Consider the following 21,550-nt stretch of genomic DNA (forward strand, 5'->3'; position numbering starts at 1 on the left):
GTTCATCTGTCTACGAATATCATACTGCTGAACCCCAAGTTCATAATTTAATTCTGATCAACAGAATATCTCAGGTGTTTCTGTTGTGATCTGAAAAAGAAAGAGTAATTCTGTCATAATATAGCCCTTGAAGGTAAATTAATCACTGTTTTTACTAACATAAACGTTCATTGCTAAATACTAGTTTTGCTGGTATGGCAACCGAAGTACCATGCGTCAAAATAAATTGAAAGGCTACATATAGTTAAGTCAAACATAATGCCACACGGGAGGTGAGCCGGGAAGTGCATCGTTTTACCTGGTGAACCGGGAAGGCGAAATTTTATATTACTGATTTCTTTGAAACTATAGATTCCTATAATTAATTAAGGTATCACTGACCTCTGTTTGCCATAAAAGAACACCCGTCAAGGCATTTAGTCATTAAAAATGCATGAAAACTCTTTTTATGCTATATAATATGGTGCGGTGAATGGGGAAGTGTTTCCATGAAGTGCATTGTGCACGAATGTTCTCTTAAACGTAAGACTTTCTTGAAAAAGGCAAACGTCAGTGATAAACTAGAGACACATGCGGGTACTTTAGGCTATATGTCATTTCCAAATCTATTCGTTACCAATGAAATAATCGCAAGTTTACTCACCGAATCGAGGTGTTTTGACATAAAAAAGCCGCATCGGGAAGTGTTGCGCGCACCTGTTGATGACGTACTATACCACCCCTGTATATCCTCCGATGGTCCTGTTCCAAAATTGTTCAAAGAGTTTTAATCCCTTCTAAACACTTGATACAGTGGCAACAGAAGAATTCTTCCTCTCCAAAACTGCAAGGCCCAGAGTTGAGCTATTTCATGTATAGCATTGCCTAATAGTCCTCTCAAAATCGGCTCTGCTCTGGGTTCACTTGTTTTACATAGACCTGCTTAAGAAAAACTTTAAAAATCTTCTTGTCTAAAACCTCAAGGCCTTGAGCTTAGATATTGTGCATGAGCTTAGATGTTGTGCATGAGCTTAGATGTTGTGCATGAGCTTAGATATTGTGCATGAGCTTAGATGTTGGGCATGAGCTTAGATATTGTGCATGAGCTTAGATGTTGTGCATGAGCTTAGATATTGTGCATGAGCTTAGATGTTGCGCATGAGCTTAGATATTGTGCATGAGCTTAGATGTTGCGCATGAGCTTAGATATTGTGCATGAGCTTAGATATTGTGCATGAAAATGACTGGTGGTTTAAATTTTGATATTTACATCAAACATCTTCATGGACTTTTAATTCTAATTGCGGTATCATTAAAAGCGAGGAGCATTTTGTTAAGAAATTAATTAACCAGTGTGAAGATTTAATTGCCGACAGTGGTTATATTTCTTAATTTGGTCAGTTTCTCAAACTGTCACAACTTCAAAGATGGATGTAGGTGTAAACCTTTTAAAATCACAGGATTTTACGAAATCTTTATAATATTCATAATTAAAATGTCTAAGACAACGTAGAAACATCGTAAAACTGAACTGTCCCTCCAGGACAAAATTAGAATATTGCAAGTCTGAACATGTTTTAAATTACAGAGAGCAGTTTTGTCCAAAACACTTCGTACTTCCAAATACGGGAAACTTCCAAAAACTAGACTTTTCTTCTGGTTCCGAGGGTGTCCAGTTTTTGGAAGTTGCACTGTATGTTGCACACTGTTTAACCATGGAATGCGTAAAATTATGACATTTTCCATTCTTATATCTTAATGTTAAAACTACCAATTGATCTAAAAGCAATATCTTCCCATTCGAGTTAGATGTGTGGTATAGGACCTTGATAGCCTTCTTGTCAAAATTCAAAGAGTTTCTACTAAGTACTATCCCTTGAACCATGCAACTTCTTTAAGCCTTGCAATATTGTATGCCAATACATAGAGGATATTACACGAGTGTCTTTTCATATTGAATTGATTAAATGAGTTGAATAAAATTATAAACTAGTCAATTTGAACAACGTTTCCTATATTATAAATGACGTCGATGTCAAAGCTTTTTTACACTAGCATATTATCATTTTGATGTACTGGCTTTATTACATTCCCGCAACAACGTCAAATATGTGATAAAAAAACATAAGCAGCAGGGATTTTTTTATCTTGCAAGTCTGCTGGAGGCGAGTGATTCTGCCTTTGCAGCCTGTGCAGACCAAGATAAGCCTTGTACGCCTGCAACTTGATCATGTTCTGCATTGTTCACTATATTCAGTCAGAAACTTTTCAGTGAACACACCTTCAAATAATCAATTGAATGATGGAACAGTCCATTTTAGAAATTTAGCAGGCTGAAGATTAATTACAGGTTGTAAAATTGTTCTGACAAAAAATGTGTTGAGCTGTTAATTAATTATAAGCATTAACAAACCGCAACAGTCTATTACAATGAAATAGTTGAAACAATGGCAATTAAAATATCAAAAATGTATAAAACATTAAATTTTACGGCAGATTATCAGAAAAATAATTCTGCTTTCATTATTATAAGCCGTATTCTATTTCTAAAGAAAATTTACATAATATGAAAGGAATTTGTCTTTGTTCAGCTATTCTTTAATTATATTTCCTTTGATCAAATTTAAGTTTTATATTTCTAAAAGAACTTAAGAAAGCCTGGCTTATTTGTTGAAATATGAGCACTTAATTTTAAGCTAGAATACACAATGTGAACATTTTCCTTTTTGCTCTGAACGTGGGCTTCATTTTTTTTCCTGTTAGATTTTTTATCTAAGCTCCATTTTGTAGAGATTGTAGCTTTTTAGTGTGTAATGTAGGCAGATTACAGTGGCTTTGTACATAGCTTTCCAGTGATAAAGGCCTGTCTTATTTCGATTAAATTCTGTTATACCCATCTACATTCATTTCCAGTCCTAGTAACCCAGGAAAACTGATTAGAAGAACTCAGTCATCCCACTGAATAAGTTAATTTCATATGCCTATGAAATGGGACATATTATGGGAATACCTATGGCAGCAGGAGTTTTCAAGTAAAGTTACCTGCCCTTTATTTGAGCAGTTCTTACCCAGTGTCCACCAAACTTGCTCACAGTGTTTATGAGCACATTTTCTTGGCCAAGATCAGTAACCAGCTGGATTGTCTTAATGGCTCAGGAGTAACAGCCCTTGAATTACTTGAAAGTGCTAAAATTAACAGTTTGTATTCTAACTTGAGTATAGTTCTTATCCAGTGTTAACAAACTTAGTCACAATGTTTATGGATATAATATCTCAGCCAGGTTTGATAATCATCCAGATTTTCCTAGTGGCTATGTAGTTATGGCCCTTGAAATACTCAAAAACATGAAAATTGACAGTGTCTGCTCTCTAACTTGAGCAGTTCTTCTATCCAATGTTCACCAAACATTGTCACAATGTTTATGGGCATAATATTACAAACAAAAAGTTTTATAAACAGTCAGTGACTGAAGTAGTTCTTTTCAAAATTAATGTTCATCAAACTTAATCAGACTGCTTATAATGGTATAAATTATTTTCACCAAGTTTGATAACCAGCCAGAAAGTCTTTGTCACTCTTGAGTTATGGCCCTTGAATAAGTTGAAATTGAGAAAATTGACAATCTTGTCTACTCAGTAAGTAGAGTATTTTGAAAATCACAAGTGATTTGATGTTATGGGCATATGTTGCAACAGTTTTGCACTATTGTAGGAAAATGAAGTGTGCCCAAAGACATATGTTCAATGTGTATTGCTGACAAGGTCCTTTTCATTAGCCTCTAATGTACTGAATTTTTCTTCCTTCAAAAAAAGGTCACTGCAGCTTTAACCTTTAGCATGCTAGGTAAATTGTCGTCTGCTGGAAATGTCGTCTGCTAAAATTGTTAAGTTCATTCAATTTGCTCCAAAATTGGAAGAAATATTGTCAGAGTAGCAAACAGCTTGGAACCTGATCAGACGCCGATTTAATCGGCGTCTGATCTGGTTCCAAGCTGTTTGCAAAGGCTGTTAAATTCGCCTGCAGCAGGCTAAGGGTTAAAGATATTTTAGCAATAATCTTTTTGAACCAGAATTGCAATAATCTTTTTGAACCAGAATTGTATTTGTAAAGGCCTGCTGCCTTTGCGACCAGTGCAGATCCATGCAGGTTGATCATGGTCTGCACTGTTTGCCATTCAGTCAGTATCTTTTTGGTAAGCACCCTTTTAACAGTTAATGGTACTGTCCAAATTGACAGATGGACAAGTTCATTATAGAAATTTAGCAGGGTAAGGGCTAACGATATACTGACTGGTATGGAAAAAAACAGTATGAATCTCAGACCTGTGTCAGTGCCAATGTTGTCACTTGGCAGCATTAGAGCCAAAGAGGTCTGCCCTTAAATCCTTCTTCATGTTGATAGATTTTCGCACAGAAAAAAAAAACACACACAAAATTTTCACACCATTGCTTCACCAAAAAAGGGATTAACACAACTTTAAAAAAATGAATTAAAACAAATTGTGAATATCACAGATACACAACCTGAGTAACACTGATTGTGATTTTGTGCTAAAGGAAATAGGACTTACAGACCATTAAATCAGGAAATAAAACTGACATGTGAAATATAGAATCTGCAGTACAGTTTTGCATCTGTATGCAGTAAAATTGTAAATATTTGTGGGCAGTTAACTTGTGGTTATCATTTTCATGGTTGCCAAGAGATTAAGTCCTAGCAAAATAGCTAAAATTTCTGTTCACTTTATTTCAAAAGATGCAGGCAATTTCATCAAGGGAGTTGTGTGTGTTGGGGGAGGGGGACTTTCCCTTTCAGCAGTGATCTGAAGCCATGGCTACTTTTCATGAAGCAAGTAAAGTTCTTACTGAGAGGACCGCCTCCCCCCCACTCCTCTGTGTAATCGACACCCTCTCTCTTTTGCAGCTTCCAACTTCTACTTCGAAAATTAATGAAACACCTGAAGATGACACCTATGAACTCGTATTCCATGAAATTGCTAGTTTGGTCAAAACCACAAAATATAATGCCCTTGGAATTAAATAATTTCAGAGTAAATTTGTTTTGATGGTCATGCAGTGTTTCTCTTATTTCAATGCCCGCAGGGAATAATAATAACCGTCAAACATAATTGCTTTGAAGTAGCATCATTTTATAGTTTACCGGGGAAAGTTAAAGTTGCTTACCAAAGTATTCTGTTACAACTAATAGATCAGAAATATGAAGTCTTTGTCATGTAGGATGACAGGAGAAATTTCAGTCATGCAAAATCAGTCTAAACCCGGCATGAAATATTAAGCTGCTACGCAAAAAACACATTTCTAGAAACCATTATATCATAAGTTTACCTTGATCGTATTAAATTTTATATTAATATTGTCGTGATTTTAAAGATAAATCACCTTGCTTACTTTTAATAATTGCATGTTGAAGGTTATTATTCGATACTTTATGTCTACTTTGTCTATTCGAGGGCTATAAATGTTTGGACATAATGGAGTGAAACGCTCTTTTTAAATCCATAAAAATACAAACCTAATGACTTTATGTTCAGTAATTCAAGCAGTTTCAAGCAATACTCCCGATTTGCCCATAAATGTACAGAAAGGTGATTTATCCTGAGCATGCACCTGCTTTCTGTTGTATGTTCCCATGGTAACGGTTTGTGGAAAATTGATCAGATTGCATGACTTTGCAGATCACGATCCTGTAATGAAGCAAAGCTGCTTTCCATTTTAATTAGTAAGTAATCAGTAGCAAAGATATTCAATGGAGAAAAAAACCCGGCTCATCATCTCTGCGTGTGTTTCATTTGTTTTTCTATAATATCGTATTATAAGGGCCATTTTTGTATGCGTCTTTGTTTTGCTTTTAATTTCCATTGTGTAAAAATTGTTTAATAATTTTTGTTTCCGCTGCTACAAAGACAGTTTCAACTGAAGGTATCCAGTCTGCAAATAAGCAAGTTCTGTGTAACAGTGCTATTTAAATATATCAAATATTGATGCCTGGTAAGCGCATATAATTTTGGAATCATTTGAAAGTGTATTGTCTACTGAAAAAGAAAATATAAATTACATGACAAAAATATGTTACAGAATTTTTATTCTATTCAAAGAATAGTCTAGCTATACAAAATATTCTACTCACCCAGGCATCGGTTAAAGTACATATAGCTGTCATTTAAAAGCATATAGCTTTGAAACTTTTCTTCTTCTAGGCCAGTTACTAACCTGTCTGGGTCAAGTTCCATAATTCTGACATGTATTTGGCTAAATAATGCCCATTTTGGACTTAGAAAATCCTGGTTAAAGTTTTGCATGCAAGTTACTATCTCCAAAACTGATGTAGATATTGAATTGAAACTTCACACGACATTGTGTTTTCAGGGGTATAAAACTAGGTAAATATTTTGCTTCTGGGCAAACAATTCAAATAGTCGAGCATTGACTGTCTTAAGGACAGCTCTTGTTAACTGTATAGTTTTCAATGATACTTCAACAGAAATCCAATTATTACAAGGTAAGTTTTATCATTTCGCAGTCAGAAAACATGACTGTGGTGGTTTGTGCATTATTATTATGATTATCTTACTTACTAATTCTTGTTCAGCTCACAAAACTTTTTCAAATGATACAAAAATAACATGGGGTCACCAGGCATCGAAATGTTATCTATTTGTGGTTTGGATACCTTAAAGGGGCCTCCATGGTCAAGTGGTTAGGGTTGCTGACTTAAATCACTTGCCCCTCATCGATGTGGGTTCAAGCCTCATTTGGGGCGTTGAATTCTTCATGTGAGGAAGCCATACAGCTTGCTTACGGAAGGTCGGTGGTTCTACCCAGATTCCCACTCGTGATGAAATAATGCACGGAGGGGTACCTGGGGTTTTCCTCCACCATCAAAGCTGGCAAGTTGCCATATGACCTATAATTGTATTGGTGCGACGTTAAACCCAACAAAATAAAATAAAAATAAATGGATACCTTAAATCTTTGTGTTGCATTTCAGTTATTAATTACAGTTAAATTATACAAAGATTAATGTTCTATTATTTTAAAAAATGCAGAGGAACCATCCAGATTTGAAAAATGTGATAATTGCTCTTGCAGCATGACTTCAAAGGATATTAATTGTGATTTGGCTTTTGATAACAGTTTTTTTTCTTGAACTACCAAAACATTCAGGACTGATATATTGAAATGTAGAGGATTTTAGTGTGGAGGACTGATATATTGAAATGTAGAGGATTTTAGAGTAGATAACTCATATATTGAAATGTAGAGGATTTTAGAGTAGATGACTCATATATTAAAAGGTAGAGGATTTTAGTGTGGAGGACTGATATATTGAAATGTAGAGGATTTTAGTGTGGAGGACTGATATATTGAAATGTAGAGGATTTTAATGTGGAGGACTGATATATTGAAATGTAGCAGATTTTAGTGTAGAGGACTGATATATTGAAATGTAGGTATATTGAAATGTAGAGGATTTTAGTGTAGAGGACTGATATATTGAAATGTGGAGGATTTTAGTGCAGATGACTGATATATTGAAATGTAGAGGATTTTAGTGTAGAGGACTGATATATTGAAATGTATATATATTGAAATGTAGAGGATTTTAGTGTGGAGGACTGATATATTGAAATGTAGAGGATTTTAGTGTTGATGACTGATATATTTAAATGTAGAGGACTTTAGTGTAGAGGACTGATATATTGAAATGTAGAGGACTTTAGTGCGGAGGACTGATATATTGAAATGTAGAGGATTTTAGTGTAGAGGACTGATATATTGAAATGTAGAGGATTTTAGTGTGGAAGACTGATAAGTTTTAGTGTAGATGACTGACATATTTAAATGTAGAGGATTTTAGTGTAGAGGACTGATATATTGAAATGTAGAGGATTTTAGTGTAGAGGATTGATATATTTAAATGTAGAGGATTTTAGTGTAGAGGACTGATATATTGAAATGTAGAGGATTTTAGTGTAGATAACTGATATATTAAAATGTAGAGGATTTTAGTGTGGAGGACTGATATATTAAAATGTAGAGGATTTTAGTGTAGATAACTGATATATTTAAATGTAGAGGATTTTAGAGTAGATGACTGAAATATTTAAATGTCGAGGATTTTAATGTGGAGGACTGGTATATTTAAATGTAGAGGACTTTAGTGTGGAGGACTGATAAGTTTTAGTGTAGATGACTGACATATTTAAATGTAGAGGATTTTAGTGTAGATGACTGATATATTTAAATGTAGAGGATTTTAGTGTGGAGGACTGATATATTGAAATGTAGAGGATTTTAGTGTAGATGACTGATATATTTAAATGTAGAGGACTTTAGTTTTGAAGACTGATATATTTTAGTTTAGAAGATTTTAGTCTGGACAACTGGTATAGTTTATATTGTAGAGGATTTTAGTATAGACAACTGGTATATTTTAGTGTAGAGGATTTTAGTGTAGAGGACTTGTATATTTTAGTGTAGAGGATTTTAGTGTAGAGGACTTGTAAATTTTAGTGTAGAGGATTTTAGTGGAGATGACTGATGTATTTTAGTGTAGAGGACTGGTATGTTTTAGTATAGAAGATTTTAGTGTTGATGACTGATGCATTTTAGTGTAGAGGATTTTAGTATAGAGGCCTGGTATATTTTAGAATAGAGGATTTAGTGTAGAGGCTTGTAGATGACTGATATATTTTAGTGTAAAGGATTTTAGTGTAGATGACTGATATATATTTTAGTATAGAAGATTTTAGTGTAGATGACTGATGCATTTTAGTATAGAGGATTTTAATATAGAGGCCTGGTATATTTTAGAATAGAGGATTTTAGTGTAGAGGCCAGGTATATTTTAGAATAGAGGATATTAGTGTAGAGGTCTGGTATATTTTAGAATAGAAAATTTTAGTGTTGATGACTGATGCATTTTAGTGTAGAGGATTTTTGTATAGAGGCCTGGTATATTTTAGAATAGAGGATTTTAGTGTAGAGGCCTGGTATATTTTAGAATAGAGGATTTTAGTGTAGATGACTGATATATTTTAGTGTAGATGACTGATTTATTTTAGTGTAAAGGATTTTAGTGTAGATGACTGATGTATTTTAGTGTAGAGAATTTTAGTGTAGGTGACTTATGCAGTTTTGAGAAGTTTCTCTGCCACAACTGGGAAAAAAGTAAAGTTGCATTTAGATTAAGGAGTGACCGCCTCGGTAGCCTAGTGGTAGAGCGTCTGCTTCGAGTGCGGGAGGTCGTGGGTTCGATCCCCGGCCACGTCATACCAAAGACGTAAAAAAATGGTACTAGCAGCTTCCTCGCTTGGCACTCAGCATTAAGGGGATAGTGCTAGGACTGGTCAGCCCGGTGTCAGTATAATATGACTGGGTGGGGTATCATGCCACATGTCTACGGCGTGATATTCCAGTGAGGCAGCACTATAAAGTTGGGCATTGTGCTCACTGCTACAAGTAGACACCGTCGTTTATATGACTGAAAAATTGTTGAAAAAGACGTTAAACCCGGACACACACACACACATAGATTAAGGAGTGGCCAAATATCGGCTTCTTTTATAACAATGAAAGGCCTTGTGATGTGTTTTAGTGGTGAGGATATTAGTGTAGGTGACAGACAGGATGGATTTTAGTGGTGAGGATGTGTAGGTGACAGTTAGGATGGGTGAGGATGTGTAGGTGACAGGCAGGATGGATTTTAGTTGTGAGGATGTGTAGGTGACAGGCAGGGTGGATTTTAGTTGTGAGGATGTGTAGGTGACAGTTAGGATGGGTGAGGATGTGTAGGTGACAGGCAGGATGGATTTTAGTGGTGAGGATGTGTAGGTGATGGGCAGGATGGATTTTAGTGGTGAGGATGTGTAGGTGACAGGCAGGATGGATTTTAGTGGTGAGGATGTGTAGGTGACAGGCAGGATGGATTTTAGTGGTGAGGATGTGTAGGTGATGGGCAGGATGGATTTTAGTGGTGAGGATGTTTAGGTGACAGGCAGGATGGATTTTAGTGGTGAGGCTTAAGAGTAAATGACTGATGCATTTTAGTGTAGGGGACATGTCCTCTTGAAAGAGACTGAATTTTGGGTGGTTAATTAAGAAGAAATCCAGGAGAATCATTTTAAATGCATGACACTTTTGAGACAGAGCTGCAATTAAAGTGACAGTAATTAAGCTGTCAGTGGGAAGTTGCAGGCAGTAAAAAGATATTTTAAGATTCAGTAATTTTGTGTGAAAGACTAGGTTGATTGCTGTTGGTTTAATTTTTATACGCTTGAAGAGACGTATTATTTTTTACACCAGCTGTTCCTCTGTCTGTGCGTCCGTCTGTTAGCAATTTCATGTCTGCTCTGTAACTCACGAACCCCTTGAAGGATTTCGAAGAAACTTGACACAAATGTTAACCACATCGAGACAATGACGATTGTGCAGAGCCCATGTTTTGGATGGCTTGCTTCAAGGTCAAGGTCACACTTAGGGGTCAGAAGTCATATTAGTTTGTTTTGTGTCCGCTCTGTAACTCTTGAACTGCTTGGTGGATTTTTAAGAAACTTGGCACAAATGTTCACCATATCGAGACGATGTGCATAGCACATGTGTCGGATGGTTTTTCCCTACTTCCTGAATGGGAAATTTGATACTAAATATAGTAACTTGTTTTGGGAAGTAAAAACATCCTTTTTTGACTTGTTTTATTCAAACTGTCTTTATCTGCAAAATGATATAAGAGAAGTGGCCAAAACATTATTATAAGGTTTGATGAATCAAGGTCCATAACTCTGCCTCAGAATCATCAAATATGGGTGGTTTTCAAAGTAATGAAGATTTTTCTTCTCTCTCACCTTATTTTTAATTCAGTTCAGTTTTAGAAAGTGCTTTGGTGTAAATTATATCCAGATCAATGTAGTCAATAAATGTGTGCAATTTCAGCTAAATGGCCCAAGCAGTTTTAAAGTTATATTGAATTATATAGCTAATTTTTGTCCCCTGTGCACCCAAAAAAGTGTGACATTTTATATGAAGGCTAGTTTTCAACAGTGTTTTATTGTTTTCAAACCAAGCTTTATTATTACAGCTTTGATTTTTCATAAAACTTCAACTCCCCACATTTAAAGCAAAATACTTTTTTTCGTAAACAGCATCTTATTCTTACCAGTATTTCACATCTTCTGATTGAACCCCCTTCACAAAAATAGTGAAAAAAATACTAAATTTAAATGTTGAACTCTACAATTTCACAACCCCATTACTTTTCTTAAGTCCTAATGTTTTTCTAAGATCTTAATCCTTTAAGCTTTGAAGACACCATATGATTTTTAGCTCACCTGAGCACAAAGGTGAGCTTTTGTGATCGCCCTGTGTCTGTTGTCATCAGTCGTCCGTCCGTCGTCAACAATTTGACTGTTAACACTCTAGAGGTCACAATTTGGGCCCAATCTTAATGAAACATGGTCAGAATGTTACCCTCAATAATATCTGGGACGAGTTTGATATTGGGTCATCTGGGTTCAAAAACTAGGTCACCAGGTCAAATCAAAGGAAAAGCTTGTTAACACTCTAGAGGTCACATTTTTGGCCTAATCTTAATGAAACTTTGTCAGGATGTTACCCTTAATAAAATGTTGAACAAGGTTGATATTGGGTCATCTGGGATCAAAAACCAGGTCACCAGGTCAAATCAAAGGAAAAGCTTGTTAACACTCTAGAGGTCACAATTTTGGCCCAATCTTCATGAAACTTGGTCAGAATGTTACCCTTAATAAAATCTTGGACAAGTTCGATATTGGGTCATCTGGGGTCAAAAACTAGGTCACCAGGTCAAATCAAAGGAAAAGCTTGTTAACACTCTAGAGGCCACATTTATGACCTTATCTTAATGAAACTTGGTCAGAATGTTAATCTTGATGATATATAGGTCAAGTTCAAATCTGGGTCAGATGGGGTCAAAAACTAGGTCACTAGGTCAAATCAAAGGAAAAGCTTGTTAACACTCTAGAGGCCACATTTATGACTGTATCTTCATGAAACTTAGTCAGAATGTTAATCTTGATGATCTTTAGGCCAAGTTTGAATCTGGGTCATGTGGAATCAAAAACTAGGTCACCGGGTCTAATCAAAAGAAAAGCTAGTTAACACTCTAGAGGTTACAATTTCGGCCCAATCTTAATGAAACTTAGTCAGAATGTTAACCTCAATAAAATCTTGGACAATTTCGATATTGGGTCATCTGGGGTCAAAAACAAGGTCACCAGGTCAAATCAAAGGAAAAGCTTGTTAACACTGTAGAGGCCACATTTAAGACTGTATCTTAATGAAACCTGGTCAGAATGTTAATCTTGATGCTCTCAAGGTCCAGTTTGAATCTGGGTCATGTGGGGTCAAAAACTAGGTCACCAGGTCAAATCAAAGGAAAAGCTTGTTAACACTCTAGAGGCCACATTTATGACCATATCTTAATGAAACTTGGTCAGAATGTTAATCTTAATGATATATAGGTCAAGTTTAAATCTAGGTCAGATGGGGTCAAAAACTAGGTCACTAGGTCAAATCAAAGGAAAAGCTTGTTAACACTCTAGAGGCCACATTTAAGACTGTATCTTCATGAACCTTAGTCAGAATGTTAATCTTGATGATATTTAGGTCAAGGTCGAATCTGGGTCATTTGTGGTCAAAAACTAGGACACCGGGTCAAATCAAAAGAAAAGCTAGTTAACACTAGAGGTTACAATTTTGGCCCAATCTTAATGAAACTTGGTCAGAATGTTAACCTCAATAAACTCTTGGACGAGTTCGATATTGGCTCATCTGGGATCAGAAGCTAGGTCACCAGGTCAAATCAAAGGAAAAGCTAACACTGTAGAGGCCACATTTATGACAGTATCTTCATGAAACTTGGTCAGAATTTTAATCTTGATGATCTCAAGGTCCCGTTTGAATCTGGGTCATGTAGGGTAAAAAACTAGGTCACCAGGTCAAATCAAAGAAAAAGCTGGTTAACACTGTAGAGGCCACATTTATGACCATATCTTAATGAAACTTGGCCAGAATGTTAATCTTGTTGATTCCTAGGTCAGGTGAGCGATACAGGGCCTTCATGGTCCTCTTGTTTTGTTTAATCAATCAACTTCCTCAGAATCTTGATGTCTATACACCCAAAAATGTCCCCTGTGTGCACCTTTTCAGTAGTTAAGCGTCAGGTTTCTTTTATTCTTTAAATAAAATGGGATTTTACTTTATTTTCTTTGAAAGGGAATTACAGTGGATACAAAAGCAGATTTCAACTTCACATATTTAAAGGACTGTTAAACATTCACAAAGCCAAAAGTGATGTCCCCTGTGCACCCTTTTTTCACATTCATCAATTACCTTAGCTATATTCTAAGAAATGTGTACACAAAATTTAGGCATTACTTAATAATTTAGCATTTTAAAAGAAACTCTGGAAAATTTAAAATTCATTGTTTGCATTTTTGCTGTAGTTGCCAATTTTCAAGTTAAAAAGTGGAAATATCAACTGTATTGCTTCTTAAGCTGTCAAGTTTGCCTACATATGTTAATGTTCACTAGTGAATATTGTGTAGTTGAAAGAATTTGACTTAAATATGAAAATATTCTATAAATATATTTTTGGGTGCAATTTGTCCCCTGTGCATCTTCTCAATAACATTATAAAGTATGCATGTATTTAACCATTCCATTGTACCATGCATGATTTGGTCATTTTCATACTTTGAATAAGCAGTGCATGATTGTAAACTAAGTGGTTTCAATGTGTTAGTTATGTTTAAAGTCACTTATTTTTCACTTAAAACATTACATGCTGCTGAATTTTCATGTTTTGTTGCGAAAACTTTCAGTTTTGTAGTTATTTTGTGGAATACACTATTTTTTTTAAAGGATTTGTCTTAAGTTGATCACCAATAGTCTTTTTATAAACAGAAAACTAATAATAAATGAATACAACATTAATTTCAAATATGTGTCCCCTGTGCACCTGTGAAATAACTCAGTTTTGAGATGACAATTTTAGAAATGAGCCGTGCCATGAGAAAACCAACATAGTGGGTTTGCGACCAGCATGGATCCAGACCAGCCTGCGCATCCGCGCAGTCTGGTCAGGCTCCATGCTGTTCGCTTTTAAAGCCTACTGCAATTAGAGAAACCGTTAGCGAACAGCATGGATCCTGACCAGACTGCGCGGATGCGCAGGCTGGTCTGGATCCATGCTGGTCGCACACCCACTATGTTGGTTTTCTCATGGCACGACTCAATTTATTCCTACAGTACATTCTTGAAATTTGGCCTGTGGTTGATGTACATGCAAACTGCCAGAAAAGAATAGGTTTTATAATAATAGGTTAATTATTTTTCATTGAGCAATAACTTTTCTAGATAGAATTTTATTTTCATGTCATATTTATGCAGAAATGGTGATTTTAAAAACCAATGTCCAAAAATATTTGATAACTTAAGGTTCAGACCACACACATATACCTATTACGTATCATATATGTTGAAAAAATAACTTTTATACAAATTTCCTTGTCATAAAACATGACTGCATTTATCACCCATTTTACTGGAAGTTCACCAAACTTTCGAATTAAAGGCTGAAATATTTTCTGACTGGTATTTCTCAACACTTTCCCAAAGCTATATTTCCTTGAAATTTTAAGTATTTGCTATCATGTAAAATAGGTGACCACTCTAAGAAATAGGTTTGAATTTTCAACCCCTATGTCAAACTTCTGCTTCATTATTTTGAAAACCACCCATATATGCCAGTAATACTAGTATGCACAATCACAATGAGGCTTGGCACTGATCACTCCTGAAAGCTTTGGTAGAAATCTGCCCAATAATATAGAACTGGCCAAAACACCTTAAGATTTGATGAATCAAGGGACATAACTCTGCTAAAAATCATCAACCACAAAATGCAGATGATATGCAGAACTAGGTTTTGCAATGATCACTCACATGAAGTTTGGTGTAAATCTGTCCAGTGGTGCTGGAGGAGGACTTTGTGACAGACAGACAGACAGCACTAAGTCAGTATGTCTCCCCCACTTCATGCAGGAATCATAATTATCAGTATTTATAAATTTGCACCAATATTTTATTATTCTTACATAATTATGTTATTTATATACAGAGGCTGCCTAAAGTCCTCACTTGCCATAATACACTTGCATTACACAATGCTTTTTCTAACATTGAATATTCTTTTACAAAATTTCATGTGAATACGCTAAATATCTTTTGACTTGTTATAACACCATACTTTAAAAAAGCATGAAAAACCAGAGCCTGCAAAAAGAATCAAACAACTGGCACAATAATAGAGGACCACTAGATGATGCTACATAGAAAATATCAAAGCCCTAGGCCCTGTAGTTTTGTACAAGAAGATTTTCAAAGTTTTTCCCTACTTGAGTCTATATAAACCATGTGACCCCCAGGGTAGGGCCATATTTGACCCTAGGGGGATAATTTAAACAGTCATGGTAGTGGACAACTAGATGATGCAACATACCATATATCAAAGCCCTAGGACCTGTTGTTTTGGACAAGAAGATTTTTAAAGTTGTGCCTTTTGGTTGCCATGGCAACCAGAGTTCTGTATGGATTTAATTCTTTACTGAAGACCATCCAAGGAACATCTCTTTGAAGTTTCATCAAAATTGACCTGGTGGTTCAGGAAGAGATGTTGTTTAAAAAAAGTGTGGACAGATGCCGGACGGTGAGCAATCACAATAGCTCACCAGGAGCACTATGTGCTCAAGTGAACTAAAAATGTTGAAGCAGGACGACAGACGATGGAGTATCCACCTATACTAATAGCTCACAGGTGAGCTAAAAATAAGTTTATACATATTACCAAAGTAAAGACAAAATGCATTTTTCTAAAGTATATATTTGTAATATATACAATGTAATAATCACTGGAATAGTTTAAATTTTGGTCTCTTTTAACCTTTAGCCAGCTGGAGGCAAATGATTCTGCCTATGCGACCAGTGCTGACCAAGATCATTTTAGAAATTTAGCAGGGTAAAAGTTAATGACAGTTACCCTTACTGGTCAAAGATATGTTGCAACAAGAACTCTGCCAAGTGGGCCAGTATAGACCCAAAGGGTTATATCAGATGATGGGAGCAAAATTTAAAGAACTTGAATGTTGAAGACCAAAGGACAGGAACAACAAAGGGAAGAAATTTTTTAAAAAATTCTAAGTCCACAAAAAAAGTTCTTAACAGGTACAGATATGTCAAAATACACCTAAAAATTGGAGGTATCATCCATGTTGTACCTCAGAAAAGTGGTCTCAGATTTTCCCTACTGCCAGTAATAAAAAGTTACAAAATAAACTATTTATAGTAACATAAAAGGGAAGTAATTCTAAGCAAAATATTTTAAGTGAACAAAAAGGGGATCTGCCAAATACAAACAAGAGCACTGCAATGAAGAACAATTATACACAAACACAAGTCATACGACCTTTGATCCCTAAGTGTGACCTTGACCTTGAAGTGAGCCATCCAGAACATGCACTCTGCACGTCATCTCGATGTGGTGAACATTTGTGTCAGGTTTCATCGAAATCCTTCATGGGGTGTCAAGACTTACAGAGCGGACACGAAACACACTTATATGACCTTTGACCCCTAAGTCTTACCTTGACCTTGATGCAAGCCATCCAGAACATGCTCTCTGCACAATGTCCCCATTTCTGTCAAGTTTCATTGAAATCCTTTAAGATTTTCAAGAGTTACAGAGTGGACACAAAAACAGATGGACTGAGTGAGACTGAAAAAGAGGGTACAATAACATAATACAATGTCATCCTTTTGGGCATATAACAAACCATTTCTTAACATATCTCAACTATAGGAACCTGTTATTCATTGCATGTATAGTTCACCCTGGCTAAGCCCTTGTGAAATTATTTTATTAGCATATTGTTTCAATATGATAAACCTGGTTCAGCTATACATTATTTTTCAAATAAAAATCATTTTTAGCAAATCAGGACTAATGATTATAGTTGTTTACACTGTTTTCTCTAAACTTGTTTTATCAAATATCTTTTATTTTATATGAATTTCCTTCCTATTTCTTCCAATTACAATTTTCCTGAGTTTTGGTTAAACCACAATTACCATAATTATCCAACTATCTCCAAACAATTGTATGACTATAGTCTGGCACGGTCCAGTTATTCCATTTCCATCGACCATTCTAACCATACTGTCAGCTGTGGTATGACCATTGTTAACCATGGTTTGACTATGGCTAACCCATAATGCAAAAAAAATGGCTTCCTTGTAAAAGACTTGTACCAAATGCCAAGTAGGGAAAACAGATAAATGAAAACAAAGGCTTTAAGATAAGCTGATTAACAATTTCAGTTTGAAAGACTTGACAGCACATGACCTTTGTTGTTTTCGAGACTTAATACTGGAACAATAGATATAAGTATGAAATAAATATGACTTCTTAATGATAAAATTGATCATCAAAAGAGTTAAAACAATATTGATAGAGTTTATACCAGTAATACCTTTAATATTTTGCAAAACAAAGAACCATTAAATAGATCAAAATCGAGCATAAGATAAGTGGGTTACTCTAGGGACTACTGTATTCATATAGCTTCAAACAGATGCTAATATTGATGAAAGATTTCTCAATCATCAACAAATTAATAACTGGGAAATATTTTCTATACAACCTGATCATTTTCCAGATAATTATCAGCTTTCACAGGTACAGTAATCATATAAAATGACAATTCCTGGCAATAACAGTAACCATAGTTACCAACAAAAAGGTAAAAACATACATTTTGTACATGTTTGATTTATACTGTGGCTTTTAAGACAACTGATTTAAACAGGAAAGGCAATGAGCAAGTATGTAATCTCACAGACAGAATGTGTAACAAACCTTCCCACATACAAAACAATGGGGCAGATGGCCTTAGATTGCTTACCTGAAATTCGCATGGTGACTGATCAATTTGAGAGTTAACAAAGGGATGTTTATATGAAATTATTTCAAAACTGGGCCAGTGGTTTCTGAGGAGAAGATTTTCAGAATGTTCCGTATCTTTGCCAAATAGAGACAGTCATGTTTTGAGAAAAATCATAATAAGAAAATTTGGTAGAGGGTCACTCAAAGAAAATTACTTTGAAATTATTGCGAAATCAGGCCATTGGTTTAAGAGTAGAAATTTTCAAAATTTCCCATACAGGCATATGGGGAAAAGTAGAGGCTAACTGAAGAAAAAACTAGAGGTTATTTTTCCAGGAAGAAAATGTATGTCTCCCACCACTAACACTGTATGATAGACATGCATGAACTGTAATACAGCAAAAAGGAGTATCTGCAAGTAGTGAATAAAATATAAGTACTTTGATTAATACACTGTGATCAGACCATCAAACACTTATATTTTAATGACGAATACACTGTATTAAGAGCATCAAACACTTACATTTTAATGATTTATACACTGTCTTCAGAACATCAAATACTTACATCTTAATGATTAATACACTGTATTAATATACAGTATTTAGAGCATCAAGCACTTACATTTTAATGATTAATGCATTGATCAGAGCATCAAACACTTACATTTTAATGATTAATGCATTGATCAGAGCAACAAACACTTACATTTTAAGCTTTGATCACAACATTAAGCACAGTAAGTATTTCATTTGATGCTTTATTTTTAGCATTGAGGCATCAAACATGTTTTAAAAAAGTAAAGTTTAGGTCAGATTGCTTTCTCAATTTTTTTGGATCTCCGTTACAAGATTGATGAGATAGCACCGGGAGGAAGTATTGAACTGCTGCAAACCTCTCTTCTCTCCAGCTAGATGATTACCTAATTACTGTTTTTAATTAGACAGAGCCGCTCAATTTACGTACAGGAAGCAATTTAGGAGATTAAGTAGACAATCTGTTTTTCTCCTGTGTTTGCCTCTGTGTTCTTCCTTTTATGTCGAAAAGTATTTTCTGAAGTGGGGAACATATTTGCTTGAACATTCTTCTTTATAATGTTTTTCTGAAGTGGAGAACATCTTTGCTTGAATATTCTCCTTAATATGCATATAGAAATTGTTTTTCTGAAGTGGGGAACATCAGTCTTTGCTTGAACATTCTCCTATATGCATAAAGAATGGTTTTCTGAAGTGGGGAACACTTGTATGGCAAATATGTTTTCTTCAGCATTCTTCTATGTTCCGCCTAGCCCTTATTGTTAGAAGTTTATAGACCCCTCGAAATGCACAAAAAATAGCATTCAGTCCTTTTATATATATTTTTACAATATGGCTTATTTTCCTTATATGACTATATTGTAAGACCTGGAGCTTATATAGATATTTGGTTTGTGACATTGTCTAGTGGACTTTTACCAGGATGTTAAAGTTATGATCCAATACTGGTCCCACCCTGTGGTCTCTTTAATTTACATAGAGTTATGTAGGAAAAACATTAAAAAATGTTCTTCTTGACCAGCACACCGATCTTAAAACTGACTCAGAAATTTGAAATTTTCACAAAGATTACAATACTTATGCTATATTTCACCTTCTGACCTACTTTCTTGTTATTGATGTCATATGTAGCTCAAATTACCCAGATGAGCAATCTAGGGTCACCTGTCATCTGATGACCCTCTTGTTTTTTTTTTGTTGTTGTACAATTTGGAGGCCAATGCCTTTAAGCCATGATAAAATTTTTACTTAAAGTTGCAGAGACCCAAATTTACTATTTTTAGATAGGTTCATATAAGATATTTGCTGACAAAGCAATATCGTGTTTTTATAGATAGCGTAGGATGAATTTATGGGTGTATACGTTAACCTTTATAAATTATGTTTGAGCTATGGTCTTTCCATCTCATAGATTGAGTTGCCAAGGTCGACACTGCTGCAGACAGAATTGACTTACAATTCCTGTCAGTAAGGCACCTTTCTGTACAATTATACTAATCATGTATGATTACTTTTCACACAGATTTTGTGATTTTTATCTATTTTCAGAAATGTGGTGGTGTTGAAGCCTTTCTGTTGTCAGTGTACAATTTGGTAAGTCTGCACCAATTTTTCACCAAGATTTCAATTTATTTTAATGTACAAGGTACAGTACCACTTCCTGTTTCCTCTCACCAAAGACTCACGGTCCAAAAACACTTAAGAATTAAATATTTGCACACAGTTTTGCTTTTACATCTTTTTCCTTAATATGAGCCACATCTTGAGAAAACTAACAAAGTGCGTTTGCGAGGCAAGACCAGCCTGGGCATCCATGCAGTCTGGTCAGGATCCATGCTGTTTGCTTTGAAAGCCTATTGCAATTAGAGAAACCGTTAGCGAACAGCATGGATCCATGCTGGTCACAAACGCACTATGTTGGTTTTCTCATGGCATGGCTCAATTACCTTCATCAGTCTTAGTTTGTTTTGCAGCAGTTTCATTTGCAAGCTTATTGTCAGTTTTATGTGTAAAGAAAAAGTCAATTTAATACTGTAATGGTTGGATGTAAAGCCAGTTGGCAAATTACCACATTAAATACCTTCTCCAGTCCTACCTTTTAACCTTAAAGTGTCACTGAAAAAGCATGAAAATCCTGACTATGAACAGCCATGCCTGTCAAAATAGAGTCTATTTTATATAAAATTCTATATAAAATACCTGTGGTTTTGCGTGCTAAAGTGTGGCGCATGGCTGTTAACTGTTACCTAGTGTAATCATGGGTTGCATACACAATAGAATTTGAATAGCCGCAGAGCAGTGCTTTAAGAAGTGTGTCAGCCACTGATGTCTGTGTTTACGGCCATTTGGATAACATTTCTTGAGTTTGCTTGCACTTTGGTTAAGGTTTAGCAGTATATCACAAAACAACAGATTGTTTTAGTAAATGAACAGCACCATGACAAACAACTTATCTGTCCAATACATGTTTTACTGTTCTGTCCCGCAGAGTTGGATACTTAAACTATTCTTAATGAGTTGTCCCCCTTTAAATAAGAATGCCATTTGTAAAGTAAAAATGTAAACAATTGTCAAAAACGATGTTTTACCTAGTTATGTAAAGTTTAAACACTCGCACAATGTTGCAAATGCATCAGAACGAAGACCTGTAACAGCTTTTAAAAAATGGTGAGTTTTTAAAGCCGCTGAACTGTCCAGAAGTGTGTCCCCTTCATGCAGTCCCTTTCCGGAATTCAATACATATATCAGATAATTGACAATGTTTTTGTAGAATAATATAAATGTTTTATATGCTGTTAAATTTTCATGTAAAACAATGCTTTCTTTCTATGATTTGATGACGTTCGAACTTATTTCTCCAAAACATGGACCTATACCTTAATCAACCTGCTGATCAGCTGTTCCTACATCACACCATTTAAAGCAGTGACAGGACAAAAAAAGAGGCAAAAACACTTAGTATGACATAATTATCGATTGATAATACACCTGTACCTGGCAGTACTTAAAAATCCATGCACATGCATCAAATGGAGAA

The 21,550-nt window shown here is 35.2% G+C and overlaps 1 protein-coding gene across 1 annotated transcript in view; it reads left to right on the forward strand.

Moving 5' to 3' along the window:
* The window catches only part of LOC123537754 (hyccin-like), a 114,725-nt gene that overhangs the window by 19,522 nt on the left and 73,653 nt on the right, over positions 1–21,550 (forward strand). Inside the window, exon 4 of the mRNA XM_053530687.1 lies at positions 20,062–20,106. Coding sequence (XP_053386662.1) covers positions 20,062–20,106 — 45 coding nt within the window. The remainder of the gene's footprint in view (positions 1–20,061; positions 20,107–21,550) is intronic.

Source organism: Mercenaria mercenaria, chromosome 18, assembly GCF_021730395.1.
Source record: "Mercenaria mercenaria strain notata chromosome 18, MADL_Memer_1, whole genome shotgun sequence".
Lineage (NCBI taxonomy): Eukaryota > Metazoa > Mollusca > Bivalvia > Venerida > Veneridae > Mercenaria > Mercenaria mercenaria.